General features: G+C 39.9%; 1 protein-coding gene across 1 annotated transcript in view; it reads left to right on the top strand.

Moving 5' to 3' along the window:
• The window catches only part of GLTSCR1L (GLTSCR1 like), a 40,808-nt gene extending 22,484 nt beyond the window's left edge, over positions 1-18,324 (top strand). Inside the window, exons 5-12 of the mRNA XM_015411105.1 lie at positions 1,943-3,640; positions 9,645-9,735; positions 12,354-12,454; positions 14,444-14,505; positions 14,641-14,786; positions 15,047-15,141; positions 16,244-16,346; positions 17,108-18,324. Of these exons, the coding sequence (XP_015266591.1) occupies positions 1,943-3,640; positions 9,645-9,735; positions 12,354-12,454; positions 14,444-14,505; positions 14,641-14,786; positions 15,047-15,141; positions 16,244-16,346; positions 17,108-17,916 (3,105 nt within the window). The 3' untranslated portion in view covers positions 17,917-18,324. The remainder of the gene's footprint in view (positions 1-1,942; positions 3,641-9,644; positions 9,736-12,353; positions 12,455-14,443; positions 14,506-14,640; positions 14,787-15,046; positions 15,142-16,243; positions 16,347-17,107) is intronic.
• Positions 18,325-26,507: the final 8,183 nt, after the last annotated feature.

Raw genomic sequence — 26,507 nt, 5'->3', positions numbered from 1 at the left:
AGGAGGAAATAGCGTGGGGAAGTGTACATGGGGGAAATGAAGTGACCCTCCACCGCAAGTCCTTGGGGGCTTCCCCACTTGTTCTCTTTTAAACCCATTGACTTCAATGGAGTTATAAGGGTGTAACTCTGTTTAGGATTGTATTGATATTTTTGTACAAAATAATTGATGCAAATGGGTTGTGAAATAATGCTTAATGATTGCATTAAACTATACCGTCCAGCTGCAAAGAGGCCTTGTACTACAAAACAGTTGTTTGCCAACTTCCTCCAAGAAGAGAAGAGAGGTAGTAGTATTTTTGTATTCATGATCACATGAATCTGGGTATTCACTAAGATACCTGAACTCAGATCTTGTAAGGGTTTAAAGTTAAAAGGCGAGATTTTGGCTAATTGCAGCTGTGTTTCAAATGAAAGTATAGAGCTTGGCTTGCTAGAGATCTGCCTCATGTACTTGAAAAGGAATTGTCAGGTCACAAGAACAGCAGGTAGGATCCCTTCCACCAGAGCTATCTATTTCTTCTAAATCAGTGTCTTCACCTGTAACCCAGTGTGAATAGTACCAGCTTTTTCTGTGCATGTCCCAAGAAAAAAACAAAACTGGTTGCTTGCATCATATACTATTTTTCACTGTTGTCTCCCTCTACATACACACTTTCTTCCTGTCTGGCACCACATGCTCCATCTCTGGTAATCCTCTCAGTTTTTCTTTTTACGTTCCCTTTTCTCTCCATGTCTCATTATTCACTTTCTTCTTATTGCCACTGTTCTTTTTTTACTTACTACTATTTATTACTGCTGGATTGGGATCTCATACGTATGTGATTTGGTGCTGCTGTGGGCATCACATGGAGAGGTTTGCTGATTTTGGCTGAGGGCAGAACTGCACATTGTTTCTAAAGAGCCCAGGGGGCGGGCACATGCAACAAACCTCACCCCCTGCTCCCAGCAGCCCTCAGTCAGAGCAGGAAACAGCCAGGTAAGTTGCAGAGCTCCCCCCCCCCGGTCCAAGACAGTCCAGTGGCACCTTTAAGACCAAGTTTTATTCAGGTACAAGCTCTCCCTTCTCTGCGAGGACAGATCTGCATGTTCCTCCCTCCCCCCAAATACCTAGCAATCCAAAACAGTCCAGTGGCGCCTGAGCGGTGGGTGTTGCCTTCTGACACATTTCCGGTGATGTTAGGGGGTGCAAATAAGTTATGCTAATGAGTTATGCTAATGAGCTCCTGCACCTCCTTTTCTATGAAATGACCCCTGCCAGTTGGGAATGGAGCAGCCACCATTTGTGCAGGTGAATGAAGTGAACTGCCACCAGTAAGGCTCTTTTAGCACAGTTAGTATCTTGTTGCTTCCCCATTGTTAAGTGAAATGATCAGTGGAGAAGAAGTCTTGTTGGGCTTAGCTTCACTGCCACTTGTCTGTTACCTTCTGGGCTTCCAACCTACTTCTTGTACTAAACCTAAAGAGCCAGTTTGGTGTAGTGGTTAGGTACGCGGACTCTAATCTGGGAGAACCGGGTTTGATTCCCCACTTCTCCACATGCAGCTGCTGGGTGACCTTGGATAAGCCACAGTTCTCTCAGAGCTGTTCTCTCACAAGCAGTTCTCAAAGAGCTGTCTCAGCCCCACCTACTTCATAGGGTATCTGTTGTGGGGAGAGGAAGGAAAGGAGATTGTAAACCGTTCTGAGACTCTGAGTGAAGGGTGAGGTATAAATCCAATCTCCTCCTCCTGAACAAGAGAAAGTGCTGCCAGAAAATCCCATTCAAACAGTGCTAGCAAACAATGCCAGAGATTGGTACTCATTCATTTAATGGTCAAATTGTCTTTTTTAGTACTGATAATTTTAAGGAATGCTCTGAGCAAGAGTGGAAAAATGTAACGAGGAACAGTCTATATTTTTTAAACAAATTGATGTAACTTGTACACTTTTTTCCTTTTTAGAGCGCTGATACGAAGTCATCAATCAAAAGTGTGGGTGGTCAGCTTGGAGAGGGGCCAAGTGATGGACTACAGTTGCCAAGTAGCCTTCAGTTTCTTGATGATGAACTTGAATCTTCCCCGTTACCTGATCTCAGTGAAGATCAGCCATTTGATATCCTTCAGAAATCTCTGCAGGAAGCTAATATTACTGAACAGACTTTGGCAGAAGAGGCATATCTGGATGCCAACATAGGTTCCAACCAACAGTTTGCACAAGCTCAGCTTCATCCTTCCTCATCAGCATCTTTTACTCAGGCTTCTAATGTTTCTAATTACTCAGGTCAAACGCTGCAACCTATAGGAGTGACTCAAGTGGTACAGCAACCAGTTGGAGCATCTTTTGCAAGCAATACAGTTGGTGTGCAACATGGCTTTATGCAACATGTGGGAATCAGTGTTCCCAGCCAGCATTTGTCAAATAGTAGTCAGATTGGTGGCTCTGGACAGATACAGTTAATTGGTTCATTTAATAACCAACCTTCCATGATGACACTCAATAATCTCGAAGGATCTCACATTATTTTGAAGGGTAGTGGACAGCAAACACCTGCAAACATGAGTGGTGGACTCTTGGTTCATAGACAAACTCCTAATGGGAATTCATTGTTTGGCAACTCAAATTCAAGCCCAGTAGCACAACCTGTAACTGTTCCATTCAATAGTACAAATTTCCAGACATCTTTGCCTGTGCATAACATTATTATACAGAGGGGTCTTGCTCCAAATTCTAACAAAGTCCCCATCAACATCCAACCAAAGCCTATTCAGATGGGACAGCAAACCACTTACAATGTGAATAGCTTGGGAATACAGCAGCAGCATGTACAACAAGGGATTCCTTTTGCTTCATCAAATCCACCTCAAAATTCAGTGGTTGGTCCACATATGTCTGTTAATATTGTTAGTCAACAGAATGCAAGAAAATCAGTCACTCCTCAAGGAGTAAGTAATGCCAGTGGTAGTATTGTTATCCATTCTCCTATGGGACAGTCTCATGCACCTCAAAACCAGTTTCTTATACCCACAAGTCTGTCAGTAAATCCTAATTCAGTTCACCATATCCAGACCATAAATGGACAACTGCTTCAAAATCAGCCTTCACAGCTTGTTTCTAGCCAAGTGTCAACTGAGCATGTAATGCTAAACAGGAACTCTACAAACATGCTTAGAGCTAACCAGTCATATTCAGGACAGATGCTGAATAATCAGAATGCTTCTGTACAGTTAGTGTCTGGTCAAACATTTGCACCTCCTGGAAGCCAAGTTATAGTAAACCACGGAACTTCTCAAATTGTTAGTGGCCAAGTTCCACTACAACAGGCATCTCCTGCTGTGTTGCATTTATCTCCTAGTCAAGGAAATATTTCCCAAAGTAGAACAGGCTTTACTACTATGTCTCCTGGACAGTCAACGGGATCAAGTATGTCATCAAGCAACCGGTTTACTGTTGTGAGTTCTTCTGCCACAGCACACCACAGCATTGGCCCATCAGTCCAGTCTGTTGCTTCAGGAGGAAATTTTGCTGGAGATCAACTTACACAGCAAAATAGAACACAGTTAGCGGTTGGTGCATCACATCGTCTTCCAGTTTCCTCTTCCAAGTCTGCCAGCACATTTAGTCATACATCCATAACCCAACCTCAGTTTTCTTTTGGCCAGGTATGGAGTGATGCAACGTTACTTTTATTACTGTATTTATTACTGTATGTACTATTTAATTTATTCATAAATGATTTGGAGTTGGGGGTGAGCAGTTTAGTGACTAAGTTTGCAAAGGATACCAAATTATTCAGAATGGTGAAAACTAAACTGGTTATGAAGAGCTAAATGAAGATCCACTGCTGTCCTCACTGCTGGACCTCCTGATGGCACCTGGTATTTTTGGCCACTGTGTGACAGAGTGTTGGACTAGATGGGCCATTGGCTTGATCCAGCATTGGCTTCTCTTATGTTCTTATCTATCCAGATTGGGTAAGTGGGCAACATGTTCAGTGTTGATAAATGTGAGGTGATGGACATTGGAACAAAATATCCTAACTTTAAATTGTCTGGGACCAAGACTGAAAGATATCTTGGGGTTATAGGAGGTAGCTCAATCAGAATGTTGTCTCAGTATGCAGTGGTGGTGAAAAAGGCAAATTCCATGTTGGGGATTATTAAAAATGCTTTGAGAATAAAATAGCAGATACTATAATGCCCTTGTATAGAGCCATGATGTGGCCTCGTTTTGAATATTTTGTACAGTTATGGTCACTGTATCTCAAAAATGGTATGTGCAGAGTTGGAAAAAGTACAGGAGAGGGCAACCAAGATGATCAAGGGATTACAGCCCCTTTAAGAAAAAGCTGCAGAGTCTGGGACTTTTTAGTTTAGAAAATAGAAGGCTAAGGGGGGAATGATAACGGTTTGTAAAATTACAAGTGGCAGACCTACAAGGACTAGCAGGGAGCATCTAATTTCCCTCCTCCCCAATTTCCTCTTTCCCTTTCATGAAAACTCCTATAGCCTCTCTCTTTTTCCTGCTTCTTTCTGACCTTCCCTCCCACCACCAACCTACCTTTATCTGACTCCATCTTCAGCTTTCCTGCCTTCTTCCACCTGGTAGCCTCTCCCCAGGAAAACTCTGGCCAAGTTGCATGGTGGAGAAACTGCAAGGACTCTTGGAGGGGACTCATTTCCCCCTGTTTCCCCTCCCCAAATTATTTCTTCTTGCCACCCCCCTGGCAGCCCTCATATCCGCAGCATTCCCTCTCCTTCCTATCCACCAACCAACCTACCTTTATCTGCCCCCATTTTCAGCTATATTTATTATTTATTTACTTCATTTTTGTCCCATATATTTCCGCAGTAGGAGTCCAAAGCAGTTTACATCATTCTCCTTTCCTCCTGTCTGCTAAACCAGCCCAGGAAAGGGTCCTCCTGCCTCCACCTGGCTTTTATCGATAGAAACCAAGGCTTGACAATACAATTGTGATTGCCTAGTGATAATGTTGGAGGACATTAGTTTCTTAAAGCTATTGGTGCTTCTTTCATCATTTTGGGTGTTTTTAACCCCTGCCAGTGTATTTTCCCCCAGATTAAAGTAGATGGCTTTAAAAGAGGATTAGATAGATTCATGGAGGATAGGTCCATCAGTGGCTAATAACCATGATTAGTAAAGGGTCGCTGCAGAGCCCATCCAAGTGTCCTCTCCACCTATTATTACAGAAAACCTCCCACCCTGGCCTCCAGTCTCGGCTGCAAAAGTCAAGAGGCTTGTAGCCCAGCTAAGGTTAGGGAAGGCCCCAGGGAATGATCTGATCCCTCCGGAGTTGATCAAAATGGACATTGCATGGTGGCACCGGTCCTCGCCACACTTTTCACATACATTGACCAAACTGCACAGATCCCCAAAGGCTGGGGTCTGGCCATCATCATGCTGATATCTAAAAAAGGGGTGAAATCAGACCCTTTTAATTACCACCCAATCAGTCTGCTTGCTGGGTAAGCTTTACGCCAGACACCTATGCTGGAAGTTTTGGGACTGGCTCAATAGGGAAAATATCTTAGCTGAGGAACAAGCAGGTTTTAGAAGTGGTTGCTCCACAATCGACCAGTACTTGATTCTGTGCCATCTGGTGGAGAAATATATCACCAGGCTGCATAGGCCACTTTACACAGCCTTTTTTGACTATAGGATGGCATTTGATTGCAACTCATGCAACAGATTATGGCTAAAACTAGAAACTTCCACAATAAACCACAGACTGCTTGCCCTTATATGCAGAACTACATCAGTGAGGTGTAACCCACAAGGTCATCTGTCCCACATCGTTCTGGTCAGGAGAGGTGTGTCACGTTCAAGGGCAAACCTGGTATTGACTGACCAGAGCTTTTGGTATGCAACAAGGTAGCAAAATCAACAAACAAGTGTTGTGTTCAGGCAGTTCCTAGCACTTTTACTCGACTTAGGAATTCCAAGAGGCACCAATGCAAACACAACACTTGGTACAAGAGACAAAAGCAAGGTCACTAACTGGTCCTGAGTCAGGGGGCCAGGAGTTCCATCCACAAATCCGAGGAAGCAAGGAAGGCAGGAATTCAAAATCAAGGCTGGGGACACAACACAACAGGCAAAGTCGGGGTTCCTAGACTGAGAAAACAACACAGGTTAGCAAACAGAATTTCAAAGCAGCAAAGTCAGGCAAGGCAGAAATCTGCTGGCACCAGGGGTGGTAGCAAAGTTGCTTCCATGCAGACTTCTGGTTCTTTTATTAGCCTAATGACCCGCAGGTGTTACTTCTTCACTAGCTTGGATGGCTCCTGTAACAACTCTTATGTCATCAATAAAGCTGGTCGCCTTTGTGCAATCAACCTAGCACTCCTATGTCTCTCCACAGCTGTCAAGTTCTTTACGTCTTCTGCTCGGGAGATCCAGGCGGGGAGTGGCAGTCTGCCCTTTGTCCCATTTCCTTCGTCTGCTGCCAGAATGAGCAGCCCTCGTCGCCTGACGTGTCTTTTTCTGTCTCTGTCTCTAAATCCAGCTGTTCAGGCAGGCATTCCACAGGTGCAGGGCCTGACTCCTCCATTCCCTCATCTTCAGAGGAGGAGGTAGCTGACTGACTCATGACAAGGTGTGAAGCAAGGTTGCATCTTTGCTCCCTTATTATTTAACTTCTCTACAAACACCATGGTGCAGACTTTATCCAATCCTGACTTCTATCCACCCAGTATGGCAAATAGACTAATCTCCACACTATTATATGCACTATTATATTATATTGGTTGTTCTATCTGATGCCGAAAAAAGGGCTCACAAGAGCCCTCTGGGCACTTATGGGTTACTGCAAAGAGGAGCATTTAACAATCAGTCTTTCAAAGACCAAAATTCTTGTTTTCTCTAAAAGGTTTATCAAACACAGGTGACAGATTGACAGCCATGAGATCAAACAAGTTAAAATGTTCAGATATTTAGGTTTAGTGTTCCAACCATCTGGCTCATGGACAGCTCAGCTTTCCCATGTAACTGAATCTGCCCAAAGAGCGGCTACTGCGACTTTAAGACTCTTCTTTACAAAAGGCGGCTCTCATATACTATATGCATTGAATGTCTTTAAGGGCAAGATCCCCAGCTTACGTATGGTTCACAGACATGTCTGTACAATGAGTACCATAAACTAGAAGCAATCCAATCCAAATTCCTAAGATCCTTATTTGGAGTACCTCGTTGTGTACCCAATGCCCTGCTTAGGCTAGAAGCAGGGTTGGTTCCACTAGAAGTACGTTCCAAGCGACATGTTTCTGGCTCAAGTTAAACCTCCCCCGGAATAACTTCATTAATCCTTTCAGACAATTTTCACTCAAGGTGGGTGAGAGTAATAGAGAATAAATTGCAACTACTTGGTTTCTCCTGTATAGGCTTGCTGCATCTTGGGTACCCAGGAGCCAGAGCACTAATCAAACAGAGACTGTGGGACACCACCATTCAATTCAATAGATCATGGGCCCACTCTGCTCCAGCAGTGGTGAACTGTAACAAAAATTCCATTCCATCAAGTTACCTTTATACATTAGAATTTCCCAGACACCGCAGATCCTTCACTCTGGCCCAGTTTAATGCCCTCCCATCGTCCCTTTTTGAAGGGAGATATGCCTGTACCCCATATGTACAATGTTTCTGCCCATATCAGTCTGGAATGGTAGAAACAATCGAACATGTCATCTTACGTTGCTGATTTTACCAGGACATTCGAAATGCATACATTACCCCAGTCCTGTCCGAATATCCAGGTAGAGCAAATTATACTTCTCTTTTTGTTGCCGACTGTTTGAACAAAACTACCCTTAAAGTAGCAAGGTTTTAGTGATCTGGCATGTTTAATAAGGCAGAAGAACACAGTCTAATATTTTAATAATTTTATTATTACTATTAATTGTATATTTTTTGTACAGAATATCTATTTTATGCATCCAGTGTGTATTATGTATTGTTGATATTCTTGACTGCTGATCTTTGATCATAATAATAGTAAACTAAACGACAGAAACAGATTAGTAAAGGGAACCTCAGTATTCAGAGGCAGCAAACCTCTGAAACCTAGTACTAGAAAGCAACATCAAGGGAAGCCTTGCCCTCTGTGCCCTGGTTGTTGGCCCTCCAGGGCAAGTGGTTGGCTGCTGTGTGAAGCAGGATGCTGGACTAGATGAACCAGTTCTTATGCTGGTGGGATGGGTCAGGAGCTATAATGCAGTCCATTCAAATATCTTCTGAATTATCTGTGTTTGTTGTGCTTCAGTTGTTTTACGGATACTCAGTTATGCAAAAACTTTTCTTTAAGGTGGTTGAACTGTTGTTCTCATTAACAAATTAATATTATTTGCTTAGTTAGAAGTTTCCAAACCCTTTCACTACTGGCTTAGATATTCAAGTAACAAAGTCACATTGTAACTGATGATTGAATGCAGCTTATTGTGACTGGGAGGGCTTTGATCTTATCCACATCTTTCTTGATTTTGTATGTTTGTAACTGTGTATTTATATACTTAAATATTTTAACTAATTTTTCTCCCATTCAGGGGACTCAGAGCAGTTTACAAAATAAAGTACACAAAACAAAATACAATTTAAATAAAGATATAAACCCAGCAGATGTGCAATACATTCTTGAAGCAGGTGATAAGTCACAAGGTCATCCCAGCTCAAAAGCTTACTCATCTGGCTGTGCCCAGGCGTTAGCAGTGCCATCCTAAGCGAAGTTATACCCCTCTAGGCCCACTAACTGCAGTTGACTTAGAAGGGTGTAACTGTTGAGAATGGCGCTATAATATTACTTGCATGAAAGGGGTGGTGGTGTCAGATGCTTAGTCCAGATTTTACTCATTTTGCTTTGGTGTTCCCCCATCCCTGCTCTCCAACTTGTACCTCTGTACATATGTAGGCTTTAAAGTATGTGTGGTAAGAAATGATTCCATTACATCCATGTTTATGCTGTTTGTCCTTTGTAAGTTTGAAAATGTAAAGCAATTTAGGATTGTGACATTGGATTGAATTGGTAGAATGATACTTTTTAGGATATAATTTAAAAAATTATACTTGATTCTTCTACCAAATGTTTGTTTGCCACAGCAGAAAGCTTAGAAAGGGAAGAAATGTTATTATGTGTGAATGTTCTCAAATTAGAGCATCGCTGTCCGTCCCACTGGGAGTCTTGAGTTTCATTATATCACATATGATCTGATATTGTGAATGAAAAGAGGTGAGATCTATGTCAACTTACCAGATAAACAGTTTCAAATTCCCTACCTGTTAGGGTGTCATTACATCTGTAATGAAAGCTAATAAAATACAGCTAGGCTTTGATTCTAAGCAGTAGAAGTGTCATCTTCCCCACCTCCCTCCTGTTACTGAAGTTTTCTGTGCCTCCTCAAAATTGTGGTCTTGTGGGTCTGGACCCAAAGGAAGACTGTGGGGAGCATATTGGGAGTCTGCAGCAGGAAGGGGGAATTGTCAAAAATCTCCCTCCCCTCTTTGCTGATGGAAAAGCTGTTCTGTTGGAGGGGTAGCTGCTGCTGCTCTTATGGAAACGACTCCTTAATATCCAAGTTACAGTGTTTATAGGTTTCCTTTGTTATATGGATATATTGGGTTTTGATTATCTTTTGTATCTGTGTGATAACTTTACAGGCTCAAAAAAAGGTTACGAACTTGCCGTCTTCAGTTTCATCAACAAAGGCACAGGATAGTCTGAGACAACCGCAGCTAACAAGTCTTCTAGGTAATACATTGCCTGGTCAGATAAAGTATTTTTTTTAAATTCCCTTTTCAGGAATGAAATATGTTTCTTCTTAAATTTCTACAAAGACTTTGTTCTCATGAATTCTTAAATAGTAATGGAAAAGTTTGAACTCAGAGGCTCATTTTTATTGATAATTACACACACACAAACACACACACAAGGTATATCTGCCTGTCTATCTCTATATAATGCAAACTGAAATTCCCGCATGACATGCATGATCCATGGAAATTTGGATTAGTTTTACAGAGTATTGCAGGGGTCCCCGACGTGCTGCCCGTGGGTGCCAGGACACCTGCCAGCATATTTCCTGGTGCCCCTGCAAGTACTTTTAGAATGTGGGTGGGGCTAGGTGGGGCTTTTGCCCCATACAGGGCTTCCTTTTGACCATGCCGATTAAAAGGCACCCTTTTAAACAGACTAAAATGTTGAAGACTTACTATGAGAAATATGCATAATTTTGCTCCCTCACATTTTGTGTTTGGCTCCACTTCCTGCAGCTGCCATTTATGTTCACCACCCTGTGTCAGAATTCTAGAGTTGCCTGTGGGTTAAAAGAGGTTGGGGACCCCTGGAGTATTTTATTGAGATATATAAAAATACAGTATCAGAAGTGTACTTATGTCTGAGATGTACTCTTAAACAATTTCTTGAAGTTCATTCTATACTATTTTTCTTAAATAGTTTTATGTATTATTTTCCAAAATTATTATAAAGTATCTTAAAATATAGATTCCTGGGATGCTAAATGGTTGCTCTGGAGTCATGATTGGACAAGAATCTTGGGCACTTTTACCACATGTTCAGACACATAAATGCCCTTTAAATATTCCAGAAAGGATGTAATAAACCTGTGCTAGAAATGGAAGTTGACCTTTCAATTAAAAATTCATATGGAATAGATACTGTAGAAGCTGGATCTTGTGGACTCACTCTTGCACAATGGAACTTGCTTAAGAAAGTGTATTTTGGACCACAATTTAAGATGGATAGTGAACAGAAAAAGAGTCACAAAAATGCTTAAAATCTTTAACCATGTATAAAATAATGGAAATTTTCACTAGACTTCTTGTATAATTAAAGCATGGTCTATTTAAATGGACTGCCATACTGTATATATGATTTTACAATCAGTTGCCCCAATCCAGACATCTGTATGTATATCCAATATGGAAATATATGTTGGATCCTAAGATTCCATTCTGCAAATGGTGAAGCTTTTCTGTGACACAGGGAGACTTCTGCTGTTTCAAGGAGCCTTGCTCTGGCAGAAGAAGTATGTTCCACTAGGGGATGGCTCCTTGTTCTGGCAGTAGCCATCTTGTGTCAGAGGAAGGTTCCAGCATTAGTAGAAGGAAATCTTAGGATCCAGTTCTGTGTATGGAACATATGCAGTTCCCTTCCTCAATCTAGCAGCCAGCAGCAAATCCTGGCTGTCGGATTGGGAGGTGTTCCATTCAGTTTGTCCAACTTTGTCTTTATGAAAAGATGATGTTTTAGCTTATTTATAAAGGTCTCTGTACATTCTGCTCACTCAGTGAGTGATCCACTGGGACAGGGTCTGCATGTATTGTGTTCCCTCTGTTGTGTTGCTGTTAGCAAAATGGATCTAGTTGTGCAAAGGTTAAATCAGCAGTGGACTATAAAACAGACATGCCTTCCAAGTAGACTATTTTAAGTATATTGTTGTTTCTAAGTAGCAAATTAACCAATACAAATTTGTAGTAACTCAGTACCAATTATATTGTATTTAACAAAGATAACATTCTTTTTCTTAAGTAATGAACAAGTTAAAATAATTTATGACTATCAAGTGAGGTCTAACTCACGAAAGCTTATGCTGAAATAAACTTGGTTAGTCTTATGGGTGCCATGTTTTACTTTGCCGCTATAGACTAACACGGCTACTCTTTTAAAGTAGAGTAAAGCATCATGGGTAATTTGTAATGAGATTAGCACTGAAGCCCTTTTACACTGGGCAGGTTCAGTTAAAACCTGATTAAATGCTCACATTTTAAATTTGGGGCATGATCATGGCTGTAGTTAAATGTTTCAAGTCCAATTGATTTCAGTGGAAAAATAATCACAGATGTTTACTGATTAATCTAGTAATTGATTTCATCTTTAGAATATGATTCTTATCTTCCCAACAATTATTTTCATATGTTGGGTATGCTTGGTTTTAGTGATAAATACAGTAAGAAATCAATTTTTTTCTGAAGGGAGGAGTGAACGGAAATAATTTTATTATCAGAGAAGAAATATTGTTATATGGAGTTATTTAGTGGATGTCTCAGAGAAAATTTTGTTGAATACTGAGGGAATGCTGGGGCTGTTCTCAAAATGCAATCATTGTGTTCTCTTTAAAGAAATCGTATTTGCTCTTATTTGAGTTCCAGAAAAAACAGTTAGCAGCAGGAACTATTTGTGCAGAGTTGTGTGATTGTGGTGCCACAAAGACTGCTGCCATCCATCCATCCATAACTTTTGCAATTGATCGTGCTTTTTAAGGAAACAAATTCTGTGACAAATGTTTATATGAATAAATTAGAACAAAAATGGATTGCTCATTTGAAGGGCTATATGTATATTTGTAGGACAAGATACTGGAGGCAAAATTATACAACAGCCTATTGGAACAGCGTTGCCACACCAGGAAAAAGTAGTAGGATCATCTTCTGTCCATCAGAATATGCTGGTAGGAAACAAATTTTCCTTTAATTTTTCTTAAATTTTAGTGAAAACTAAGCAACCAATAATACCTCACATTATTTTTATGTAGAGCATATGGGTTGGAGCTAATGAACAGTGCATGAAACATATGCATAGATTGGATCTCTAGTCCTTCCTGTCTCTTACTGCTCCGCATCCATCCCTGCAGCTGGTCCTGACAGTCATGCAGTGTGGTTGAGAAATCACAAGGATCATGGATCTTTCCTATGTTCCCCTCCCCCTAGTAGTTCTTTTCAAACCTAAGAAAGTTTATTCCTAGTGTTGAAGGATCTGTGTGGACTAATATTTATGTAGATTGGGAGTAGGGTTCCCAGTGCCCCCAGTGGGAGTGGGGGAACCCCTGCTTTTGCAGCCTCTTGACTGCTGCCGGTCAGTTAGCCGACGGGGGGAAATCCCACCTCCAACTGACCCTTTCATGCCTACTTCTGGTTAGGGGTGACGCTCTGGTTTTTGGGCAAAACTCTGTGGTTTGAAGCCCAATTTACCAGTTTTGCCCAAAAACCAGAGTGTCACCCCCGACTGGAAGTAGGGCCAAAAGTGGAAGTAGGCCGGAAAATGCCCAACATCACTTCTGGTCTCCTGGAAGGACATCGGGAGACCCCCGCTGGCCAGTTAAATCGACCTTGCAACCCTAGTTGGGAGGGGAAAAGGAATTAATTCGCTCTCTGTTTTTTCTTCTGTAGTCCCCATCATCACCACTGTAGCTTCATGATCTGTTAGTCCATGTGGGTCTGAGAATAAACTTTCCTGGGGTTGGAAAGGACTGCTGGGGGAAATGGAACACTGGAAAGCTGCAGCTGTCGTTGTTATCTGCTGTCAGATTGTAGGATCTAATGCAAGATTTTACTCTGGTTAAGAATTCCTATTTGTGATCCTCATACTAATAATAATCATAACTAATAATAACCAGACTTGGTGGGTGGGCACCATTTAGATGTCACAGTAAACTGGATTTATGAACCAAAGTTTAGAATGCCATGCAGCCCACATTTGATAAAATGGTGTAGGCCTTCCCATTTTACCTTTGGTCCATTCTAACAAGGGGAAGTTAAAAGTGAGAAAAAGGAAACTCTCCTCATTAAACACCAATACTGACTTGATTCTCTAGAATTATCACTGTGCTCATAATAATTTTGGTAGAAGGCCAGGAAAAGCCTGCTCTTTTTTTGAAGAAAGATTTTTAAAGAACCCAAAACAGCTTAGTCCTACTAGAAACTAAATTGGCATTTCTATGCAAGCTTCTTGTGGCATCTGGTGAACTTGTTATTTGTTGTGGATATGGAAGAGTAAGCATCACTGAAATCTGGACATTTGGCATGTTGGCCTGGTGTGGTTAAATTCCTTGCCTAGGTAAAACAGTCTGTAGATGGCATTTTGTCACCCCTTGACCCTCAGAAGCAGCTTTTTTTGTGGTGGGTGGGTTTCAGGAAGCTGTAGGGTAAGAGGAAGAGCATTCATTTCATGCACTTCTGTTTGTCATTGGATCCAGCCTAATGACCTTGTTCACTGGAGTGATTTTTACTGAAACAGTAATAAATGATATATGGCATTGGATTAGTGTATCTGTTAACATTTTCCACCTTGAGCTCCAGATTTATGTGCTGTTTTAGGATCAGCCTGTAATCTGTGTAGCTTGATACTATTCTTGTTTACTTGGAGGATGTCCCACTGAGTTTAATGAAGTCTATTCTCCAGTAATTGTGAAAAGGATTGCAGCTGCAGTATCTGTTGGCTCTGTATGCTCATAGAATTGATATATTTTTCTGCAACGTCAGAAGATTTAAAAAAGCAAAACCCTTTGCAACAGTGTGTTTATATTGGTGGTAGAGAAAACACTTCTGAGAAGCATTTGCATGTATCGTATTTTATTCCCGTTGGGCAATATGTATGAGCCTATACTTTGTTTTTATTAGAGTGAGTATTCCAGTTTAACAGAGATGTGTTTTGAACCCAGGTGGATGGTCATTCATTAGGACAAAAGAGGCCTGCTGCTAAACAGCTAACAAAAGGAGCATTGTAAGTTGTTTCATTTTATTTATGCTTTCACTTTAGACATTTTTCTCTTCTTGGACTCTAAGTTTTGTAAAATTGTCTCACATGTATAGTGCTATTGTAAATGTTAACATCTGACAACAGTAATCTTCCCATTAGTATTCTACAGCAGTTACAAAAGGACCAGGCACACGCTGTGACTCCTGATAAAAGTCAGTTCAAATCTTTAAATGATGCAGTCCAGAGACTCCTTGCATATCATGTGTGCCAGGGATCACTGCCAGCGGAAGAGGATTTAAGGAAAGGTAATTTTTGCTTTCCAAGTTGTTAAAAAAGAAAGTGGGTTTTTATAGAAATAGAACAAGTATTATAGAAGGGAAAATGTTTGGTCTTTGTTTTTACCATCTTCTTATCGTTCTGAAACAAATACATTTTGAATCAGTATAAACATGAGAAAAATACCTTACATTAAAAAAGCAAAATTAGATTTCTAGCAAAGAGAAAGAAAAGAGATGTTTTACTTGTTGAGGCCTACTGTCTAACTAAGTTCTTTTTGCCTTTTCAGTGGACAATGAATTTGAAACTGTAGCCACACAGCTTCTAAAAAGAACACAAGCTATGTTAAATAAATACAGATGTTTGCTCTTGGAAGATGCAATGGTAAGAGTGAGAAAAGAGATGTATGTGTAAGTGCACACACCCATACCTTGTAATGATAAGCAGAATATTCCTTGCTGGTCAGTTTTCATGTCACATTCTAATATAGTGTGTCTATGATATGTGTAGTTCTCATTTAATACCTTATCCCATTAATCTAATTAGTGTTTTATTTCTGGATTTTTTAGCTGTAAAATTAGTAGTTCACAAAACAATTAGGGCTTTATTGCAGTGTTCTTTGAATTTGCAGTGGCCATTTGGTTGAAGGTTTCACAGTTCTTTCAAATGCAGCAAATATGTTTGTCTTCTGCCTTTCAAAAACTATATGCATACATGCGAGTCTTTTGCAACTTTCATTTTATATAGGGGCCTCTTTTTAACATTTTTCCTCTTTGCTTTGTTTTGCAGCACACCTATCTATATACTTTTCAGATGTGGCAGATTTCAACAATATTATTTTTAATTTTATGGGCACACACGTAGAAGTGTGTGCAAATCTGACATTTTCAGGAATACACTAGCTAAAACTACAAAGAACAGCCTATATACACTCTCAGACTAACCTACTTTACAGGGTTGTTGTGAGGTTAAAATGGATGATAGGGGAACAATGTAAGCTGTTTTGGGTCCCCACTGGGGAGAAAGATAGGATATAAATGAAGTGAATAACAATGGATAATATATAAAAGAATGGTAAGCATGTATATACGGTAAATTGGGCATACCACACAAAACTCACGAACATATGCTCCATAAGGATGAGCAAAAGGTTAGAAAAGCTAATGGTGTTGTTTTACTACAGACTTTGATTTATATGCATATGGGATTAAGACTACAAACTTTTCTTGGGAATGAGCCCTATGGAAATCTGAAGGGATTTGTGGGCAGAAATTTAGAGGATTATGCTGCAGAGCATTTAGTGATGTTGTTATAAAAATAATTTTGTATATACTCAGGGTTATCCTCATATAGTCCAGAGTTTACCAGTTGAACTTGTAATACTACGTGTTATTGATAGGAAACTTATGCTAGGTTCCATGAAGATATATAAATACAATTTATTGTTTATGATATTAGAAGTGATTTAATTTTTTTTCTTTTTCAGAGGATAAATCCTTCTGCAGAAATGGTCATGATTGACAGGATGTTTAACCAGGAAGAACGACAATGTTTATCCCGGGATAAACGTCTTGCAATAGTAGACCCTGGTAAGAAACTAATTATTTTCAATACTTTAAATCTTTCATATAGATGGTTTTAAAATGCATAACAGTATTCTTCCAAGTCACTTCAATAAGTCACAATACCAGAAGGAGTAGTATTTGTGAAACAATATAACATTTCTGAAAATTTTGCCACCATAGGAAAAACAGTTTTGTTGTTTGTTTGTGTGGGTGTGTGGGACCCCCTAGACTCGTGAGTATAATTGAAATATATTGCAACATTGACTTGCTTGTCAAACCAGTGTTGTATCTGCCATTTTATGAACATGAGGACTGTATTCCTAAACACACTTACTTCTGTTTGCGAACCACGAACCAGGCAAAGTTCATGATGAATTTGGCTTTGTGATTCGGTTCGTGCCCATCCCTAGTGAATGCAGCAAGTTGACATAAGAGATTTTTGCTGCCTTCTCCTTCTAACTGGTTCTCCATACACCCCTGTAAGCCACTCTTGAGGATCAGGGGACTTCTGGGAGTAGCATGGGATGTGGTCAGAAGTACTCCTCCCTTCTCTTGTAAAAACTCTTCTGCAACAGGAGCAAGAGCTTACATAATTGTTTTATTTGGAAAAATAGTATTTTGCTTCTGTGCTTACTCATAGTGGCTAACACAAAATTAATAAAAACACAGAAAAGGAACAGTGATACTTTAAACCATTTTACAGCTGCCATTGCTCACCGCGGTTGAAACTCTCAGCATAGCATTATCCTTCAATTCAGTACTGAAATATTTGTTTTCAATTTCAGATGGTTTTCTGGCAGACTTCTGTTGTCCCTCCACACAATTTGATGCAGTCGCTGATGAAGCACACCCTAATGAAAGTGATCCTCAGTGTAGCAAACCTTTGACTTCTCTGAACCAGACTGCTAATACCCCAACCAGAGACAAGTCAAGTTTGAGCACAGCAGAGTCCTTAAATCGCAACAAACTTCATGTAGTGCCTAACAATATTGTGAGTCCACCACAAGGAAACATTTCTGTTAAAAAATCAGAAAGCCTCACAAAAGCTTTAAAATTTCAGAAAACAAGCTGCTCTCCAGAAAGCCAGCACATGTCTGCTTCTGAACAAAAATTAGCTGATAGAGACCCTGACAAGTCTCATGAAAACTCTTTAAGTTCTGAAGATCATTTGAGATCAAAAACTTTATCAGGTACAGATCATGGTACGCATAATAAAGCATGTCGGAATCCAGGTGATGCTCACTCAGAAGCAACATGTAACCATTCCCTCCAAGACAAAGCTCCTCGGAGTTCTCCAAAGAATGAGGATTTGCATCCAGATGACTTGAAAGGCTTGGGGGAACCCCCAAAGGATTTGCTGCTCAATAAGAGTTTAGAGACTACATTCAAAAACATACTGGAACTGAAAAAGACTGGGAGACAGCCACAAAGTGAGGCAACTGGCAGTGGCTCACTAGAATTAGAATTTCCAAACTTTTCACTTATTGCTTCACAAGAAAACTGCCTGGAGAAATTTATTTCAGACCACAGTGAAGGAGTTGTAGAAACTGATTCTCTTTTAGAAGCTGCTGTAAATAGTATCTTAGAGTGTTAATAGTTTCAGTACCATGGACATATTTCTCTTAGAAGCCAATGTGAATGACACCACAAATACAGCCTGACATATGTCAAAGGTTACCCTTTCTAAAGTAGATTCTGTTCTGTGTTTGAGAGCAATACTCATTGTGGTTACAGTGAGGTATCCAGTAATGTAAATCCTTGAGAGAAAGCTGTCTCGTAGGGCCTACACATTGTGATACTGCTTGTGCTAATGGTTTTGAAGACTGTTTAGTAAGACTGCAGTTCACTAGGCCCTAAGTAACAAGGTAATAAACTGACAATCACAGTCTAGCAACAGGTTTATTAAAATGTTTCAGATGTTATATTTAATGGGAAGGACCAGCCCATCGCCCCCATAAATAAATTAATTTTAAGGCTTGCAGTTTGTAGTTTAAAAATCTCACAGTACCTCTGTTTATAAGTGTCTAGAATTTGGTTTTGGAAAAGAGATTTTTTTTCAAGGCTTTATACTTTTAAGTGGTTTTCTATTGTTCAACAAGCAGAAAGAAACACATTACAAAGGATGAGTTTAGTCCATAGAATGACAGTTTTTCTCCTTGAAGCATGGGATGAAACAATATACACTAGGCTGAAAACTAGAGGGTAGAAAACTGTAAAACAGGAGGCTAAGATACATCAGTGAAATGCTACATAAATACATAGAAATGTTAATTCTTGAACAAAAGGTTTTCGCATCTTATAATTGGATATAGTACACCTGAGTCTTTCTGAAGTGTATAAATGTTTTTCTAGACCAAGTGTCACAAGCACTTTTATTTGGAAATTGTGTTATTATAGTAGTAGTTTATACTTTAAGAAAATATTAGCCTTAACCTGAACAATTTAAAAGCAAGTGTTATTTTTTGCTTGTTTCTGCTTTTTGCTGCTCAAGAATGTTAGTCATCTGTAGCAGCAGTCATAATTACCAAAATATGTACAAACCAAAGTTAATCTGCTACCCCATTTTTTAAAAAATTATATCTGAAGACATAGAATTCATATTCTAGAGCCAAAGGAACCCCATGCGTGGTGTACATTTGGCTGGCAGTCATGTTGACAATATAATGTTATTATTTTAATTTATTATTTTTAATCAATGGTATGCTCCTTTTATGCTGCCATGCTGCTTTTTTTTTTTTTAATAAGCCTGCTTCTGTCATTAGAGCTGCTAGGCACACTGGTTTTGTGCCATTAGCAAGAGGGACGTGGCATGTGTGCTTGCTCAGAAAGACATAGCTGTGTGGTTTGTAGGGCATGTTCTCTGTAGCTTTCCCTCAAAAAAAAGAAAAGGAAGAAAACGTTCAAAAACGTTCTTGTTGATTTCATGAGCGTACATTGCACAGTAGCCTTGATCCTATGTGATTCTGTGTACATACAGGAGTTAGATGTGGAGCATTTCCTGATAATGGCAAACTCCTGTTCATGTGTAATTCCTTGGAGCTTTCCAACGCAGTAGGAGTAACATACTGTGGTTGTCAGTCAAATTGCCAGAATGCCCAAAACAAAGGGCTGAGTTTTGCTTTCCTAACTCCACTTGAGTTGTAGTAATCTAAAGGAGAGTAAAATATGGCCCTTGCACATCTGTCAACACAGAAGCCCTAAGCATCTCCTTGTGTTGAACCAGCAACACAAAGGAATTCTAACAAAGATAATGTAACCTGAGAAAATTGTAATGTCCTTTATCATTCAATTAACTTTTAACGTGAATAGAAGTATGGAAATAGTTTTTGTTTATATTGCCACTTTTTTAAAAAGTGTGCCAGTCTTAAAAATTACAGTTCTTCGGTGACTGTGATTTGGAAGATTTTGCATAATGGCTTGGTATTGCCACTTTGTTTTATTTTTCCTTTCCCTCAAGATTCATAGAACTGTAACCATAATGAGATGTCTAGGAAGTAGGGTGTATCTAGCACCAGTTGCATAGATCAATTGCTTGGAAGAACAGTAAATTGGACACACATTCATAGATCCTGCTACTTTTGGTTTTATCTGGGAATAGAAAGTTTCCATCATTTGTACAGAATATTCTGAATTTATATACCAAACCAAAACTTACTCATTTTGAATCTTATATTAAAGTTTACTTTTCAGTAAAATTATAGCTGAAGCATTGGAACTGCACTTCCATCTATATGGATTAAATTACACCTATGTTTATCCCAGCATTTTATGCTGGGAGCCCTCTGAACAAAGTTCAGCTAAATTAACCGGGGATAGCTAATGTATTTTATTTATTGAACTGAACTTCGTTTTAAAGCTCTGACTATTTTAATCGATAATGCAGTAAAAATATTTTTGTTTGTTGTTTAAAAAAAGTGTGAATTTGTTATGCAGCCCATGGTTCTAAATCCAGTGAAGACCATTTATTTGTGCTTAATTGCTTTGTAGGATTGGTCTATTGACTTCCTGGATATCTCTCCATACTGTCTAAGGTTTAAACAAATTTTCAGCTGGCAACTGCGACAAATACCTGATCTGACAAGGTCAGCGTAATTTATCTGTTAGATTTGGGAGGCCTTACAGACTGACTTTAATGAAAAAGGATGAGTCACTTATTGTCAGTGTGGTATGGACTTTATTTGCTTAAATACTTTCATTTGTATAGTATGTCTCACTTGAAATTGCTTTGTATACATTTTGTAAAAATATTTATAAAATGTTTTGTAAAAAAAGTATAACAAATTGCAGTTTATTTTGTTATGTTACATAAATACTGTTAAAAGACAAGTTGGGAAAATATATTGTTAACCCATGGATAGGAAATGTTTAGCTGAAGACTACAAGTTGAAACAACCATTGCAATACAGCCAAAGATTTGGGAAAAAAATTCTTGTTATCTGTGATTGTCTTGATTTAACCAAGATGAATAGCTAAGTTTTCAAAACTCTTTAAAACAAATTTAGATAACACAGTTGCAAAATATTGATATTTGCTATATATTTATTATATAGTGAATTATTACAAAATCAGTATTATGAAATAATAAATTTAAGAGAGCAAATTTGTATTCTGCATATTGGAAGGTAATGTAAACAAGTTATTTATCTCAAATAGCTCCTTAACTTTAATGCTTTTTGTTAAATTAAGCTTTTCTTCTATATCTTGCGTTTAATCACCTGGTTCAAAAAAGGTGTACAATACCAAGTCTTGTTTTTATGGGGAGGAGGGTACTTGTAATGGTAGTAGGACACCAGGAACCTTTTCATCTTTTCTGTAGTGTGTTTAGCACACAAGTAGAAGGTGCAGAAACAACAATGTGTGGTTCAGTATTCCTTTCCCCTGTTATCACCAGGGAAGCATGAACTGTGGCCAGGGAAGGTGGCTCCAGCTTTATATAGATTTTGCAGGTGGTGTTTCTATATCTGCTCAGTAATCTCTTTATATCCATAATAGTTTCCTCTTGCACTACTGTTGCTTTTCCCAATGTAGTTAAGTTCTGCTACAGGTTATACTTGAATGCTTCACTTCTCATTCAGCCATGCACTTTATGTATGAATCCAGAACTTCTCTGGTGTTGCAGGTGTGATCTTTTAAGGTACTAAGTATTTCTACAATTATTGATAGCCTGCAATGAAATTAGTAGAACTCATGAAAGAACAGCTGGTAGTTTTCATGAACGCTGCTTCTCTCAGCATCTAACAGAAAATTAGAGAAAAGATACCTCAAGGAATATCTAGCCTCAGGGTTTTGGTGCTTGCACCATCAGTTTATCATGTTTGTTGCTGTGTCATCCTTGCTGATTCTGCTAATATGCTTGGACTAGAAGTGATCGTTTTGGGGATCACCTCAGCTTCTGTGTGAGTATCAGGCAAACAGATTCAGCAAGCCTGAATATTTGCAAACCCTTCCATACAAAATCATGACCTAATCATGACCTAGTAAGATGTAGTTTGGAGATGTTACCTTCTGTAACCTTTTTTTTAATAGAATGGACTGAGTTAGAGGCTACTGCAAATAGAGTCCCATGCACTGGAAAGTAGGGTAGGGATGCCAACTTTGGGTTAGGCCACTCATGGACATTTGGGGGTGGAGCTTGGGAAAGGCAGGATTTGGGAGAGGACAGACCTCAGTGGGATATAATGCCATAGATTCCACCCTCCAAAGCAGCCATTTCCCCCCCAGGTGAACTGATCTCTGTAGTCTGCAGGTCAGTTGTAATTCTGGAAGATTTCCAAGTCCCACCTGGAGGTTGGCAAGCCTACTGGAGAGTAAATAGAGACTTGATGAGGGCTTGATTTTTGAAAAAAAAATTGCAACATACCTGTGAAGTTGTTGATGTACAGATAAAATGGGGGTGGGGAATAGGGTTGTGCTTGCCCAGACTCACTGGGGCCAGCTGAGCCTCAGCACTGCTGCCAGTACCTCAGGGTTTTGCCTCATTGTCTTGGGCAGAAAACCGGCCATGTGTCTGGCATGTCACTGTTCAGCATGTATTCTGAGGATTGACTATCGTTGGATAAGAGCCTCATTATGTGTGAATTTTAACCAAATTACCTATATAGCTGCAATGATAGAATTCAGAAATATTCAAATATATAAAATTTGTATAAAGAAAATTCAGAGTAATAATGCTTATCTCTATAGGATAGGAGAAGGGGAAACAAAATGTGTAGATAGTATGGATAACCCAGAAAACCCAGTGTATTCAGCATTGTTCTATTGCCATCTGCTGGTAACTGGTTGATGAAACAAGTGTTGGTTTAAAAAAATTAGATAATTCAAGAAATAAAACTAAATTCAGTTATAATACAATAAACAATCAAAACCGGTAGTTTTTTAACCAGCAGATCTAGAATATGATCCAATTGAAATTATATTCTGCTTATGTTCATTTTTCTTTTTTCTCTCTTTAGGATGACCAGATGCAAAGAAGAACTACAGGGCTCTAGTACATTTAACCAGTTGATTTATCCCCCACTTTTCTCCCCATTGGGGACCCAAAGTGGCTTACAACATCTCCCCTTCAGAAGTGTTCCTTGCCATCTAGGGATGAGAAAAGCTGCAACTCTAGAAAGCAGCTCTGTTACAGAGCTATTGGAGGTTCAGGGCTCTTTGCCGTTTTTCAATTGTAAATAATCTCCCATTTTAAAAAGAAACCAAACATTGCCCAGAAGAAAAGGGTGATGATCTATTGCTACTATTGTGACCCATTCAGGATCTGAGTGTGTGACCCACTTGTGGATTCTCATACACTAAATGGAGACCAAAATGAGATAAATAAAACCAAGGGCTTTATCAGTGCTTCACTGGAAAGAAAAGCATAGGGGCCTGAAGGATATTTTTGGTAATTGACAAGGACACATTGGTCTTTAGCGGAAAGAGAGGTGCCGGCACCAATGCTGGAATGCTTAATGGTGCCAAAACCTTTTCTGAAGAAATGCAGCATTTTATTTATTTATTTATTTATTTATTCACATAATTTGTACCCCGCTTTCCTGCCCTTACAAGGGCTGTCAAGGCAGCTAACAATTTAAAACATACATAATAAAATTATATGATAAAACCATAAAAATCAACCCCTCCCAAACATACATCATTAAAGCAATTTTAAAAAGAGTTACAAACAGTACATATAAAACAGTTAAAATAAATACAAAAACATTGGTTAAGAATGAGGGATTATTGAGGGAATGCCAAACAAAACAAAAAAGTTTTCACCTGCTGTTGAAAGACGGCAACAGAAGGGGACAGACAAATCTCCCTGGGGAAGGGGGTTCCAAAGCTTTGGTACCATTACCGCAAAGGCCCTCTTCCTAATCTCAAAGGATGGGGCGGCTGAAGCAGGGCCTCAGAAGGTGACTATAATGGTCAGGTGGGCTTGTAAGAGACTACGTGATCTTTCAGGTATATTGATCCCAAATTGTATAGGGCTTTGAATGTTATCATAGAATAGAATAATAGAATCACAAAATTGGAAGGGGCCATATAGGCCATCTAGTCCATCCCCCTGTTCAGTGTAGGATCAGACTAGAGCATCCCTGACATAAGAATGTAAGAACATAAGAGAAGCCAATGTTGGATCAGGCCACTGGCCCATCCAGTCCAACACTATCACACAGTGGCAAAAATACCAGATGCCGTGAGGTGGTCCACCAGTGGGGCCAGGGCACTAGAAGCCCTCCCCCTGTTGCCCCCCCCCCCAAGCACCAAGAATACAGAGCATGACTTGCCCCAGAGTTCCTATCTGTACCTTGTGGCTAATAGCCACTGATGGACCTCTGCTCCATATGTTTATCTAATCCCCTCTTGAAGCCATCCATGCTTGTAGCCACCACCACCTCCTGTGGCAATGAATTCCGTGCATTAATCACTCTTTGGGTGAAGAAGTACTTCCTCTTATCTGTTCTAACCCGACTGCTCAAAAATTTCATTGAGTGCCCACAAGTTCTTGTATTGTGAGAAAGGGAGAAAAGTACTTCTTTCTCAACCTGCTCTATCCCATGCATAATCTTATAAACCATGTCACCCCTCAGCCGTCGTTTCTCCAAGCTGAAGAACCCCAAGAGTTTTAACCTTTCTTCATAGGGAAAGTGTTCCAACTCTTTGATCATTCCAGTTGCCCTTTTGTGCACTTTTTCCAATGCTATAATATCCTTTTTGAGATGTGGTGAGTGGTGACCAGAACTGCACACAATACTCCAAATGAGGTCAGACCATCGATTAATACAGGAGCATTATGATACTGGCTGATTTGTTTTCAATTCCCTTCCTAATAATCCCTTCCTATTAAATCATTCCCTTCCTAATACCTAAAACAAGCAAACAAATAAATAATAAATACACTCTGTTTGCTATGTTGACTCCCACTCACCCATCCTCAACAGATCCCTTTGGAGTGCCTCACAATCCTCCATGGTTCTCACCACCCTAGTGGAGGTGATGGTATTCCAGCTGAGCTATTCAAAGTCTTAGAAGATGATGCTGTTAAAGTTCTGCACTCCATTTGCCAGCAAATTTGGAAAACGCAACAGTGGCCACAGGATTGGAAAAGGTCAGTATACATTCCAATCCCAAAGAAGGGCAATGCCAAGGAATGTTCAAACTATCGCACAATTGCACTCATATCACACGCTAGCAAGGTCATGCTCAAGATCCTACAAGCTAGGCTTCAACAGTACGTGGATAGAGAACTACCAGAAGTACAAGCTGGGTTTCGAAGAGGTAGAGGAACTAGAGATCAAATTGCCAACATTCGCTGGATTATGGAGAAAGCAAGAGAGTACCAGAAAAATATCTACTTCTGCTTCATTGACTATGCTAAAGCCTTTGACTGTGTGGATCACAACAAACTATGGCAGGTCCTTAAAGAGATGGGAGTACCAGACCACCTCACATGTCTCTTGAGAAACCTGTATAAGGGCCAAGAAGCGACAGTTAGAACCGGATATGGAACAACTGATTGGTTCAGCATAGGAAAAGGAGTACGACAAGGATGTATATTGTCGCCTTGCTTATTTAATATATATGCAGAGTACATCATGCGAAATGCTGGCCTGGATGAATCACAAGCGGGAATTAAGATTGCTGGGGAAAAGATCAACAACCTCAGATATGCAGACGATACCACTCTAATGGCAGAAAGTGAAGAGGACCTAAAGAGCCTCTTGCTCAGGGTAAAAGAGGAGAGCGCAAAAGTGGGCTTGAAGCTCAACATCAAAAAAACTAAGATCATGGCATCCGGCCCCATCACTCCTTGGCAAATAGAAGGGGAAGTCGTGGAAGTAGTGACAGACTTCACGTTCCTGGGATCCCAGATCACCGCAGACTGTGACAGCAGCCATGAAATTAAAAGATTTCCTTGGGAGGAAAGTGATGGCGAACCTAAACAGCATGATAAAAAGTAGAGACATCACCCTGCCAACAAAAGTCCGCATGGTCAAAGCAATGGTATTCCCAGTAGTCATGTATGGCTGTGAGAGTTGGACTATAAGGAAGGCCGAGCGCCGAAGAATAGATTCTTTTGAACTATGGTGCTGGAGGAGACTCTTGAGAGTCCCTTGGACTGCAAGAAGAACAAATCAGTCAATCCTCAAAGAAATCAACCCTGACTGTTCCCTGGAAGGCCAGATAATGAAACTGAAGCTCAAATACTTTGGCCACCAAATGAGAAGGGAGCACTCACTGGAAAAGACCCTGATGCTGGGAAAGATTGAAGGTCAAAGAAGACGGGGACGGCAAAGGATGAGATGGTCGGACAGTGTGATCGATGCAATGAACAAGTAATTAAGCAGACTGCGGAGGACGGCGGAAGACAGGAGAGCCTGGCGGGAGATTGTCCATGGGGTCGCGAAGAGTCGGACTCGACTGTGCGACTGAACAACAAAACAACTTTTCCTTTCAGTTTCTTCCTCACATGTCCCCTCATATCAGAGAAGTTACCCCTTTTAAAGTTAAAAAGTAGTTGTGTCAGTCTTGTTGGGCAACTCCCTATTTATACAAATGTTGAACTCAATAACATTATGGTCACTGTTCACAAGCAGTGCAATCACTTTTACATCTCTCACCAGGTCTTGGACATTACTTAGGACCAAATCCAGGATCGCCTCTCCCCTGGTAGGGTCTGTGACCATAGCACAGTCATTTTTT

Source organism: Gekko japonicus, unplaced genomic scaffold (assembly GCF_001447785.1).
Source record: "Gekko japonicus isolate JY-2015 unplaced genomic scaffold, Gekko_japonicus_V1.1 scaffold723, whole genome shotgun sequence".
Lineage (NCBI taxonomy): Eukaryota > Metazoa > Chordata > Lepidosauria > Squamata > Gekkonidae > Gekko > Gekko japonicus.
The sequence above is the reverse complement of the archived record's forward strand: the minus strand, read 5'-3'. Positions and strand labels throughout refer to the sequence as shown.